At 34.3% G+C, this 14,383-nt stretch overlaps 1 protein-coding gene across 1 annotated transcript in view; it reads left to right on the forward strand.

The window, feature by feature from the left end:
- Nucleotides 1–14,383, forward strand: part of LOC149785844 (putative arginine--tRNA ligase, mitochondrial) — a 95,470-nt gene that overhangs the window by 19,582 nt on the left and 61,505 nt on the right. Inside the window, exons 5-8 of the mRNA XM_089979805.1 lie at nt 2,925–3,031; nt 5,199–5,338; nt 10,577–10,653; nt 13,932–14,040. Coding sequence (XP_089835931.1) covers nt 2,925–3,031; nt 5,199–5,338; nt 10,577–10,653; nt 13,932–14,040 — 433 coding nt within the window. The remainder of the gene's footprint in view (nt 1–2,924; nt 3,032–5,198; nt 5,339–10,576; nt 10,654–13,931; nt 14,041–14,383) is intronic.

A 14,383-nucleotide genomic window follows, 5' to 3' on the forward strand; every position in this document is an offset into this window, starting at 1 on the left:
ATTTCAAACAGGTCTGGAAGGTTGACTAGAGAGAAGGTCATTGGAAGTGTTGTTAATTTATTGCTTGACATTAGGTTGTTCGTAATCACAATGAGCTCTTTGCAGCTGGAATTTTAATTGATCTTAGTACTTCATTGATCTTAGGACTTCATTGATCTTAGTACTTCATTGATCTTAGTACAGTGGAACCCCGCTATAACGCGATAATTGGGGTCCACAAAATTGGATCGCGTTAATATCGGGGTCGCATTAATGCGTGGTTTTGCAGTATTTTACTTTTTTGAGAGAACAACTCATTGGCACATATACATGTATTCATGTCTATGGTATATGATGAATAGGGTATCAACACCATTTAATATTGTGCCGTCGTGGCATTCAGTTCATCTATAATGCATATAATTCTACTGAAAAATTGCACACAGATTTATAATATTCAATATATTTTCCCCTAATGATTGTATCTGAATTCAACGTCTAATATATAGCATAAACATAGTATCAACACCGTTTACTTGCCGTCTGATATCGTACCATCGGGGATTGAAATTAATCCATAAAATATGTAATTCCATTGCAAAAATTGCATACATATTTAAACTATTCAATAATTTTGTCACGCATCATTATGTGTCTGAATTCAATGGAAAAAATTAACAGCAAAATTAGGTTAAGAAAGACGAAGCATGTGTACGGTTCATTACGTTATAGGATATATGAACGGTGTCTGTACAAATTTCATACTGCTAAAATTTTCTCATGTGTTTCCGTGTACATTTATCCATTGCAAATTTCCAATAATTAACGCTTGTATGCCTATTTGTTTGAACGACTACAACAGAATAATTACAAATCAACACATGCTTTCAGCGTACATGTAACTTTTACTTCAGATTTTGTGACTATCAAAAGAAACGTGTGAAAACTACTGATCACGGCGCAAAGTGCAGAGAACGGTTTGTGTTTGTGAGCTTGCTTTTCCATAATGATAAAATATTTATAAAAAATTGGAAATTAATAACGAGTTCATAAACAAACACCATACCCTTGTAAAACCCGAGAAATAAATGCAGTAGGCCTGCATTGGTCACGAGTCACTTTTTAAAGAAAAATGTAAAGCTGAACGCATGTACAATTTTATACCCTTTCATTTTCCAGCTAATAAAGCGGAAATTATTTACTGGTCAACTAATTGTGTCTAATAACACCGCCAAGCCCAGAAAACATGTTGGTGGCTTTCGTTTTTTGATGTTTATGAAATTGTGAGAATCTTTTATCAACCACCGCATTGTCTGCTGATTGGTTGTTTATGCAGTTAAAGAAGAAACACATGTCGGCTTTTGTTTGAGCAATGATTCTTTACAGAATTAATTGAAGACAATCACAAAGACAACCTACTGGCTTTACTCATGGACCAGTAATAAGTAACATTTCCGATGTTTATTTTAGCATAAGGCTTCAAAAACCTGGTGAAATTGTTACATTTCAGAAGCCAAGCCACAATTGTATTATATTCGAATTCATAAGCGAATTCTTCCACAAAATGATAGTAAACGTTTTACACACTATTTCTCTTACTTTAAAAAAAGTATTTTTCTGAGTACGAGAAAAATACACTTACATGTATTTAAAATTTCAGGAACCATGCCACAATCGTATTATGTATCGTATTGTATTCAATTTCATACACGATCTCTTCCCAAAATGATAATCAATTTTTTTCGCACAAAGTGCAGAGAACAAATTGCATTTTTGAACTTGCTTTTCCATAATGGTAAAATATTTTTATAAAAAAATAGGAAATTAATAATGAGTTCATAAGCCAATCCCATGCACATGTAAAACCCGAGAACTAAGTGCAGTAGGCCTGCAAAGTCACGAGTTACTTTTATATATATTTTTTAAAGCTGAAAGCATGTACAATTTCATACCCTTTCAATTTCCAGCTAATAGAGTGGACATTATTTACTTGTCAACTGATTGCGTCCAATAACACCACCAAGCCCAGCAAACATGCTGGCGGCTTTTCTTACTGGATCAGTAATAAGTAACATTTCTGATAATGTTTATTTTTGGCATAACACTTTAAGAACCTGGTGAAATTGTTAAATTTCAGAAGCTACGCCACGATCGTATTATATTAAAATTTATACGCAAACTCTTCCCCCAAAATGATAATAAACGTTTTACACCCTATTTCAGGAACCACGCCACAATCATATTAAATTGGAATCCATATGTGATCTCCTCTCCATAATGATACTAATTTATTTATACACTATTTCATGTAATTTTAAGATTTTTTTTTTCCATGTGCGAAGATACGAAATTTCGGGAGCCACGCCATGACTGCGTTATATCCAAATTCGCGTTAAATCGGGGCTCGTTATAGCGGGGTTCCACTGTACTTCATTGATCTTAGTACATGCTGATGAATAGTGAGACTGGTGGAAAGCCAAATTCTCTTGGCCATATAACGTTCTCTTTGAGCAGTGTGAGTGGGTCCATAATACTAATACGCCATTGAAAACAGTCTTGAATTGATACTCTGCACTTGGCTGCCAGGGCATATTTGTGATGCAATAAATGCAGCTACTTATCAAGTTGTACTGCTGTATAGGAGATAACAAAGATGTTAGGTTTGCATGGATGTCATGCGTTAGTAGGGTTCTCTTTATCATACAGAGGTTATGTCATACCCTTGAATGTTTTAGCGTCATTAGTGTTACACAACTATCAACATTTATGCTAAGTTCATATATTTAGATCATTTCTAGCAATGTTACCGAGAATTGACAGACATAATGTGACTGTCATGTATAGAGTGATAAAATTTGTTTCTTCACATAACTCAAGTTAACCCTCTTATGATATTTGCTTAGTCAATTTTAACTTAAAAATATCATTTTGTTTTTCTGTATTAGGATGTATTAGGCCAGGTACACCAGCTCTCACCTGATTATGGCTACAAATATTCATCTGATAGTAATACACAAAACACACACAAAGGGACGGTGGTGGTAGAGTACAGGTAAGCTATAGGAAGAATGTAGAGTACAGGTAAGTTATAGGAAGAATAAAACTTTCTTAAATATCCGTCATTAACCAAGCCTGCTCTGCAGATTGGGGTTACATTTTGGTCCAGACATTATCCAGTTAAGAAATATTTGAGCGAATTTTGTTTGTATATTTAGTCTCGTCTTATTTTTGGATGACTTCTATATAATTAAGCTCCTTATTATCTCATGAAACCTAGTACAGTTATAATATTCTATGTGTATTTGTTTTAAAGTCTTCTCAGTTTTCTCTTTATTTTGAAATTCTTCCTGTACAAAATAAAGATGTGTGAAACTAATCACAGAATTATGATGAACATTTTTAGTAAAACCCAGTTGAACCTTATTTGTTGAACTTGAAGAAAACTGATCGCAATTAGTAACGGAAACTTTGACATATCGCTTGTTTTATGATAAAAATTGTAAATAATACCTGGAAATTTTAATAAAAATTATGAAATTGTCAACATTTATAAGAAGTCATAATTTTTTTACATTTTCTTTCCAAACTATATTCTTATTATGCCATAAATAACAATGTTCGATGAAGTTTTGGTCAATAAAAAGGAAGAGGTATATTTCAGTAGATAAGTACTTGTTTTGTGGTGCTCAAAAAAATCTAACGAAAGGGGCCTCTTCTTTATTCGAAGTGAGGTGTCTTTTGGGGTTTTAAAAACTTTGATTGTGCTCATGAATTGGAGAAATGTATTATCAAGATGATGATAGATCAGTAAATTGTTAATATTTATCCCCATGTTGCCCCTCACCCTTTTGAGATCATTTTCTTATCATACTTCTTTGAAAGCTGCAGACTTTGTGTATGAAGTAAGGCATGTGACCTTTGAATGGGCAGTATATTGACTGGATTGCCTGTACTTGGTACTCACTTGGATTTAACATACATGTGGTTCTACTAAATACCATTTTGTATGTTGATTTGCAGTACAGAAACCAGGCATACCCAGTAGTGTGGCTACTGGAACTGTTCAGCAATCATTGTAACTGATGCAGTGATTTGTGGGATTACTGTTGGAGTGTATACACAACAAGCTGTTAATTGATTAATTTATTGCTATAATCTGGAGAGCTTAGGTCAAATGTGGGATTTTTTAATAAGTATTGTAGGTAATAAAGGGATCAGATGTGGTTGTGATGTCTTCTAAGACTTTTATTAAAAATCAGATATCCTTTGCTGGAATTGAGATGAAAGAAAAGGAAGACCAAAAAAAATTATATCCGCAAAAACAGTTCAGTAAGTATTTTGATTTTTTAAAATGGTCTTGTTTAATTGCTGTTGCATTGTTCAAGATATTTCAAGTTAAAGTTTAATGTCCCTTGCTCATGCTTACACTTGGGTAATGGAACTATGTTTAAACATATTAAGCGGCACCATTGAAAGACATTGAAAGTGTATTGATAAACTGTATAAAGCAAGACATTCTTAAAAAGATAATGAACATAAACACCATTGATTTGCTGGTAAGGATGGTATTGATCAAGCAATTAGTCAATGTCTGACGTCATGACCTGGAGGAAAATGTTGTTTTTGCATGAAATGTTTTGAGATCCGAATAAACACATATTATCTTGTAATATTCAAAGAGCAGCAGGAGCATTGTTTGGCAAATTAATAAAAAAAAAAATGGGGCAATTTTGGGCAAATGGAAATCTGAGTCAGGGCTTGTAGAATTTGAGTCAGGTCTTGCGATATCTTTAAAAGTCACCAGCCCTGTGTCCAAAAATAATTTTCTTTGAGCGCTGCATTATCTTGTTTCAAGCCATTATTTTTGTTTCTGATATGAAGAATTCAGCCAGAGTAGACTGACAGCATTTTTGACCTAATACTACAAGACACAAGTCTCACCGCTGATGATGTTGCACTGTTACAGGACACTGTAACCATTGGCAACATGTGCCTCTGAAAGAGGTGTCTATTTTGCAAGATAAATGTCTCTTTCCCACTTTGTGTTGTAAAAAGAATGATGGGTTCATTGTGGAATTTTAGATTGCCTTGAAAATCATGTAAAATGTGGAGAAAATATTTATATTTTGTTCACAAACTCGTGAAAAATGCAGATTTCGGATAAGTAGGGCAAAATTGTATTTTACATCTCTGTATAAATTATATAATTTATCTTTCAGCTCACCTAATATTGCTAAGCCATTCCATGCTGGTCATCTCAGGTCCACAATTATAGGAAACTTCATTGCCAATTTGTATGAGAAGACAGGGTACAAAGTCATCAGACTGAATTTTCTGGGAGACTGGGGAACGCAATTTGGTAAAAGTATACAAATAATACATAGGGTGTGACTGCTGCCTTGCACATTTACATAAAATACGTTGGTTCAGGATTTTTATCGAAACGAAAAGTGAGGTTAAGTCATAATAAAATTATTCTTACTTCTGATAAATTTAATTACTGTTGGATCACCGTTTTAAAAACGATAGCCTTCGAATTCACAAAGATTCCAATGCATGAGGTTTTCCCTTTGTTCTAAAAAGGGCATTTCATCAGTGATATGTAACCAGAACTTTCGGTTATTACTTAGTACTGTCAGTTGTATTAAATTTGGTTTGGAAATCGCATGTATATGTGTGTTTGTGTGTCATTTGTATTGAATTTAGTTTGGACCTGTACATTTCTATAGTAAATTATGGATACATGGTCAAAAAAGACATAATGATATGAACTACTTTGTTCCACAGAATTTAATCTAAGTTATGCATTTAGAATTGTAGGATATGGGCAAAGTTGTACATGAAGAATTGTAGGATACAGGCCAAATTGTTCATTAGAATTGTATGATACAGGCCAAGTTGTACATGTAGAATTGTAGATAAAGGCAAAGTTATTCATTAGAATTGTAGGATACAGGCCAAGTTGTACATTAGAATTGTAGGATACAGGACAAGTTGTACATTAGAATTGTAGGATACAAGTTGTACATTAGAATTGTAGGATACAGGACAAGTTATACATTAGAATTGTAGGATACAGGACAAGTTGTACATAAGAATTGTAGGATACAGGACAAGTTTACAAGTAGAGTTGTAGGATACAGGCCAAATTGTACATTAGAATTGTAGGATACAGGACAAGTTGTACAAGTAGAATTGTAGGATACAGGTCAAGTTGTACAATCATGTAGAATTGTAGTTTACAGGCAAAGTAATTCGTTAGAATTGTAGGATACAGGCCAAATTGTTCATTAGAATTGTAGGATACTGGCCAAGTTGTCCATTAGAATTGTAGGATACAGGCCAAATTGTACATTAGAATTGTTTGATACAGGCCAAGTTGCACATGTACAGTTGAAGGATACAGGCAGAGTTTTACATTTCAATTTTAGGAGACAGGCCAGATGTACGTTAGAATTGTAGGATACAGGCCAAGTTGTACATTAGAATTGTTTGATACAGAACAAGTTATACATTTAGAATTGTAGGATACAGGCCAAGTTGTACAAGTAGAATTATTGGATACAGGCCAAATTGTACATTATAACTGTAGGATACAGGCCAATTTGGACATTAGAACTGTAGGATACAGGACAAGTTGTACAAGTAGAATTGTAGGATGCAGGCCAAATTGTACATTAGAATTGTAGGACACAGGCCAAATGGGACATTAGAATTGTAGGATACATTCCAAATTGTACATTACAAATGTAGGATACAGGACAAGTTGTACATGTTGAATTGTAGGATACAGGCCAATTTGGACATTAGAATTGTTGGATACAAGCCAAATTGTACATTAGAATTTTAGGATACAGGACAAGTTGTACATGTAGAATTGTAGGATACAGGCCATATTGGACATTATAATTGTTTGATGCAGGCCAAGTTATACATTAGAATTGTTTGATACAGGCCAAATTGGACATTAGAATTTTGGGATACAGGACAAGTTGTACATGTAGAATTGTAGGATACAGGCCAAATTGGACATTATAATTGTTTGATGCAGGCCAAGTTATACATTAGAATTGTAGGATTCAGGACAAGTTGGACATTATAATTGTAGGATACAGGACAAGTACAAGTAGAATTGTTGTTGTTGTTGTAGGATTTAACGCCATTTTTCAGCACACGATAGGCTATACATGGTGGCCAGTATTAATGGTGGAGGAAGAACCCGGGAAATCCCTGGAAAGAACCACCGACCCTCGAGAAGCTACTGGCAAGCTTTCTCACATACCCACATTGGCCGAATCCGAGACTTGAACCCACGCAGACAGAGGTGAGATGGCAGTGATCCGTAACGGAGAGTGCTTTGGACCACTCGGCCACTCGGGGGCCCCAGTAGAATTGTAGGATACAGGCCAAATTGGACATTAGAATTGTATGATACAGGACAATTTGTACAAGTAGAATTGTAGGATACAGGCCAAATAGTACATTAGAGTTGTAGGATTCAGGACAAGTTATGCATTAGAATTGTTTGATACAGGCCAAATTGTACATTAGAATTGTAGGATACAGGCCAAGTTGTACATTAGAATTGTAGGATACAGGCCAAATTGTACATTAGACTTGTAGGATTCAGGACAAGTTATACATTAGAATTGTTTGATACAGACCAAGTTGTACATTAGAATTGTAGGATACAGGCCAAATTGTACATTAGACTTGTAGGATTCAGGACAAGTTATACATTAGAATTGTTTGATACAGACCAAGTTGTACATTAGAATTGTAGGATGCAGGCCAAGTTTTACATTAGAATTGTAGGATACAGGACAAGTTTTACATTAGAATTGTAGGATACATGCCAAATTGGACATTAGAATTGTTTGATGCAGGCCAAGTTGTACATTAGAATTGTAGGATACATGCCAAATTGGACATTAGAATTGTTTGATGCAGGCCAAGTTGTACATTAGAATTGTAGGATACATGCCAAGTTGTACATTAGAATTGTAGGATACATGCCAAGTTGTACATTAGAATTGTAGGATACAGGCTGAGCTGTACATGTAGAATTCCAAATCATTTGAACTGCAATAATAGTTACATTATACATTGACTAGATCACCTTTTGTTTGCTTTTTGAAAAGTTGTTGTTGTGGGGTTTAACGCCATTTTTCAGCACATGATAGGCTATACATGTCGGCCAGTATTAATAGTGGAGGAAGAACCCGGGAAATCCCCGGAAAGAATCACCGACCCACGAGATGCTACTGGCAAGCTTTCTTATATTCCCACATTGGCAGAATCCGAGACTCGAACCCATGCAGACAGAAGTGAGATGGCAGTGATCCATTACGGAGAGCATTTTAGACCACTCAGCCACTCGGGACCCCTAGTTACATCATATATTGACTATATCACATTTTGTTTGCTTTTTGAAATATGAAATGAGATTTTAAAACTGGTATCATTACATTTAGATTAATTTATTACATACCAATGAATTAAAAAATTGCCCTTAATAGTTCATATTTGCTTGAAAGATGAAATATGATATTGTTTGAGTCAGACTGCCTAGGAGACCACTTTTAAGGAAAAAATATACTATGTGCACAGTGAAACTTGTCTTGCTGGACATTGTTAGAACCAAAACTATAATCCATTTTATTTAGGTGGTATGCAAATATTTGGGTAGAATTAGAACTTCCTTTCTGGTACCAGAAGCTATGGGCAAGCCTGTAGAGGAGGCAAGGTTACAGAGGGACCCAGTTACAGAGGTGTTTGTTTAGGGAAGTTTAACTGTGTAAAGAATGAAATAAAAATGAACTAGTTATTAAACTCAAGCTATGTGTCTTTAGAAAACTCTTGATTAAGTACTTTTTAAGATCTAAAAATAAAAAGTTACTGCCTTGAAGCTTTTATAGTAAACTATGTATATAATGCATGCACTCTGTGCAGCAACTAGGCAAATAGGTATATAATGCATGCACTCTGTGCAGCAACTAGGCAAATAGGTATATAATGCATGCACTCTGTGCAGCAACTAGGCAAATAGGTATATAATGCATGCACTCAGTGCAGCAACTAGGCAAATAGGTATATAATGCATGCACTCTGTGCAGCAACTAGGCAAATAGGTATATAATGCATGCACTCTGTGCAGCAACTAGGCAAATTTACAGTACCAAGTTTGTGATGTGTGAAGTTTAAGTGCGCATAGCAGAGTGGTCTACAGGGTGTTGACCTCAGAAATCTGACATCAAGAGATTGAACCCACACATTGACTATTTGGAAGAAATCTGACGTCAAGAGATTGAACCCACACACTGACTATTTGGAAGAAATCTGAGGTCAAGAGATTGAACCCACACATTGACTATTTGGAAAATGCATTTCTCTCCAGGTTTTTCTTCTTTCAAAACTCAGTTTTAAAATCAATGACAACAGCAGCAACAGTCATAGGTTAACATTTACCTATGAGGCAGAATGTAGTTAATGCATGTATAATTGAATGTAGTACAATAAAAATGACAAACATAATATGATTTCCTTTATATTGATATGGTATAAAACACATAACAAACATAGTATGATTTCCTTTATATTGATATGGCATTAAACACATAACAAACTTAGTATGATTTCCTTTATATTGATATGGCATTAAACACATAACAAACTTAGTATGATTTCATTTATATTGATATGGCATTAAACACATAACAAACTTAGTATGATTTCCTTTATATTGATATGGCATAAAACGCATAACAAACATAATATGATTTCCTTTACATTAATGTTGTATAATACATATAACAAATGTAATATGATTTCCCTTATATTAATGTGGTATAATACACATAACAAGCATAGTATGATTTCCTTTATATTGGTGTGGTATAAAACACATAACAAATGTAATATGATTTCCTTTATATGAATGTGGTATAATACACATAACAAATATCATATGATTTCCATTATTTAATGTGGTATAATACACATAACAAAAATAGTATGATTTCCTTTATATAAATGTGGTATAATACACATAACAAATATAATATGATTTCCATTATTTAAATGTGGTATAATACACATAACATAGTATGATTTCCTTTGTATGATTTCCTTTATATAGATGTGGTATAATACACATAACCAATGTAATATGGTTTCCTTTATATGAATGTGGTATAATACACATAACAAACATAGTACGATTTTCTTTATATAATTTCCTTTATATAAATGTGGTATAATATGCATAACAAATATAATATGTTTTCCATTTTTTAAATGTCATATTTCCTGCATTGTAATTTATGACAAAATGCATTTTTGTTTATGCACATTTGTAAGACTTCTTACAGTGTTATGACAGGTACCCTAATCATTTGATCTGGCATCCTTGCAGTAGGATAGTGTTATGGAAATGTTATGACATGTAGCCTTATCATTTGATCAGGCCTCCTTGTAGTAGGATATCACTGTTATGACAATGTTATGACATGTAGCCTTATCATTTGATCAGGCCTCCTTGCAGTTGGGTACCAGCATTATGGCAATGTTATGACATGTACTGTTGTTATTTGATCAGGCCTCCTTGCAGTAGGATATCAGCATTATGGCAATGCAAAAGACCTTGAAACTGATGCCATGCAACATTTGTTTAATGTAAGTAGTGGTGTAAATATGTATAATTATTGTTTCACATGCAGATTCAAATAACAGGACAGAGGTTTCAATTTTAACTTATCAAGTCAAGCGTGCTTTTCGTATGGCACTGTAATCAACATGTATTGTCTGTTGTCCTTCAGCATTGCTATTTTCAGATTTTCAAAATCCCCTGGGCTAATTTGGATCAAACTTGGTATGAATGATCCTCAGGACATTCTCTATCCAAATTATGTTTTGGGTGACTCCCCTAGCAATGGTGTTGCTTCCATAGCAACCATGCATAAAACCCATCTTCACTTCTTTTGAATGGCTGAACAAATTTTGATGAGACTTGGAGTGTTTCTTAGGGCATGCTCTATCAAAATTGTGTATGATGTGACTACCCTGGCATTGATGTGGCATCTGTAGCAAACATCTGAAAAACATTTTCAACTTCTTCCTTTGAACAGCGAGTTCAGTTTTGATCAAACTTAGTATGAATGTTTCCTAGGACATGGTCTGTCAGAGTTTTGCCTGGGATGGTTTCCCTATCAGTGGTGTGGCTTCAGTAGCAATCTCCCATCAAATGTGGCACTAGTTACCAATATAAAAAATAAAACTATCATAGATAAACGTTTTCTCCATAACTAACATATCTCATCAGACCAAATAGGATAGGTAGAGTCCTAAAATGACCATCTTTCACTAGGATAGGTAGAGTCCTAAAATGACCATCTTTCACTAGGATAGGTAGAGTCCTAAAATGACCATCTTTCACTAGGACAGGTAGAGTCCTAAAATGACCATCTTTCACTAGGACAGGTAGAGTCCTAAAATGACCATCTTTCACTAGGACAGGTAGAGTCCTAAAATGACCATCTTTCACTAGGACAGGTAGAGTCCTAAAATGACCATCTTTCTCTAGGACAGGTAGAGTCCTAAAATGACCATCTTTCACTAGGACAGGTAGAGTCCTAAAATGACCATCTTTCACTAGGACAGGTAGAGTCCTAAAATGACCATCTTTCACTAGGACAGGTAGAGTCCTAAAATGATCATCTTTCACTAGGACAGGTAGAGTCCTAAAATGACCATCTTTCACTAGGACAGGTAGAGTCCTAAAATGACCATGTTTCACACTCGTATAGAAGATGCTGATGCACTACCTTGTCCAACTGAAGAGTCTCAAAGAAAAACCACAATTATACAAGTCCAGTACCATCAGTTTCTTCCTAATAGCTTGGAATTATCCTGACATGGGTGTCTTTCACTCCAAAAGCACCTACCTTATTACTGCATTTGCCTTTTAGACTAATGTATGCCAGGTGAGGAATATCACCCCTTTGGGCCTCTTGTTGCATCCTCTTCATCTTCATTTCAAACATGTATATTCAAATTTTGTGTGAAAATTTTGGGAAGGCAGCTCAGTTTAAAATCAATATAGAATACCCAAGAACTGTTATACAAAGTCATGTGCCAGTGCCATGATTATATCATGAAACGTTTAAATCAGTTCCAGCAGTTTGAATACTAGTATCAGTTAACCATTACAATACCTGTAAAACTAAATTGGAATCAGATCCTAAAAGGAAAATTACAGAAAATATCTCTTCATTGGTACACCAGACAAACAAACATATTCAGTATTTTTCAAAACAAAATATGGCAAATTGTGAAATTCTAGCTTAAGCTATTTTTTTATTTATGTAAACACTCTCTGATATATTTGTCACATGGTTTTTGAAAGACGGTAAAATGATAAGTTCTTAATGAAAGTGTATGACTGTATAGTACATTTATTTTTGTGTATTATGCAGAATTTGATGGTGTGAATTTTCTAATTTTAGTGGTGTTTTAAATTTGTGCAGCTGTCTTTTGAAGCAGTATGTATAATCCATAAAGAAATAAATACATGCTTCCATGGATTTTTTGCATGCACAATTGACTTATTGGTAATAAATAGAGCAAAAAAATATCAACCTGACCATAGAGCACACAAAATAGCCCAGTAAATGCAGTGTGTGCATACATTAGTGTAATTTCTCCTGCACCTTCCCCAAAATAGATGGAATGTAAAATTCTGGGTTCTGATTGAAAAAAATTGTCTTTTAGCGTATACTGAAACACTATCAAATTTGATCCTTCTGTGGTATTGTAGCGCTTAAAAAATCAAGTGGGTATCTGCAGAATACATTTCTAAGAAGAACAAAAATGATTTACAGCAAAACCCAATTCCATTTTGGTGTATTTAGACATAAAATATAATATTTCAGTCTTGCATATTGTGGAATCCAAGGCCACATTAGAATACAAGAGATTCAATAGGCTTTGGCAGTTGACCAAGATTTGCCATTTTTTGGGATACATTTTGTTAAAGTTTAATTTTTGCTGTGTTCCTATGGTTGCCATCCTGACACTACCGGGTGGTCAAGAACTTTATACGGCCTCCTGAAACTAATCAAGAAGTTCATGATATGAGGCCTCCTGAAACTAATCAAGAAGTTTTTTATATAAGGCCTCCTGAAACTAATCAAGAAATTCATTATTTATGGACTTGTATGAATAGAGGGACAAACCTCATTGTTTGCTCTTCTAGAAATGTAACATGTATGGGATTGTATTTTCTAATAGAAGACATCTGCCAGAACTAAATAATTTTCAGGGAGAAACAAAAAATTAGTGTCAGCTGTAAATCAAAATTTTACATGGAAGGATTGGTAAAATAATTGCTACACTTCACCAACAAAATTATTCACAGGTCAATGTAATAGTCAATGAAGATGTCACTAATTATTCACAGGTTTATGTAAAAGTCAAGCAAGATGTCACTAATTATTCACAGGTTTATGTAAAAGTCAATCAAGATGTCACTAATTATTTATGTTAAAGTCAATCAAGATGTCACTAATTATTCACAGGTTTATGTAATAGTCAATCAAGATGTTGCTAATTATTCACAGGTTTATGTAAAAGTCAAATAAGATGTCACTAATTATTCACAGGTTTATGTAAAAGTCAATCAAGATGTCACTAATTATTCACATGTTTATGTTAAAGTCAATCAAGATGTCACTAATTATTCACAGGTTTATGTAAAAGTCAATCAAGATGTCACTAATTATTCACAGGTTTATGTAAAAGTCAATCAAGATGTCACTAATTATTCACAGGTTTATGTAAAATTCAATCAAGATGTCACTAATTATTCACAGGTTTATGTAAAAGTCAATCAAGATGTCACTAATTATTCACAGGTTTATGTAAAAGTCAATCAAGATGTCACTAATTATTCACAGGTTTATGTAAAAGTCAATCAAGATGTTGCTAGGGAAGAGGAATCAAACAACCAGTTAGAGCAGAAGACACATAAACTTGGAATGGAGGCATACAGGAAAATGGAAAAAGGTAGACCTGTCAAAATCAATTCACTCATCAATGTACACTGTATCAATATGTTCACATATCCATGTACACTGTATCAGTACATCCACACATCCTTGTACACTTTAACAATGCATCCACACATCCTTGTACACTGTATCATTACAGCCACCCATTCATATATTTGCTGTCAGTACATCCACCTATCCATGTATGCTGTATCAGTACATCCACTCATCCATGTACTCTGTATCAGTAATCCACCCATCCATGTATGCTGTATCAGTACATCCACCCATCCATGTATGCTGTATCAGTACATCCACCCATCCATGTATGCTGTATCAGTACATCCACTCATCCATGT

The sequence above is a fragment of the Sinohyriopsis cumingii genome, chromosome 13 (assembly GCF_028554795.1).
Source record: "Sinohyriopsis cumingii isolate HCF-2022 chromosome 13, ASM2855479v2, whole genome shotgun sequence".
NCBI classification, from domain to species: Eukaryota; Metazoa; Mollusca; class Bivalvia; order Unionida; family Unionidae; genus Sinohyriopsis; species Sinohyriopsis cumingii.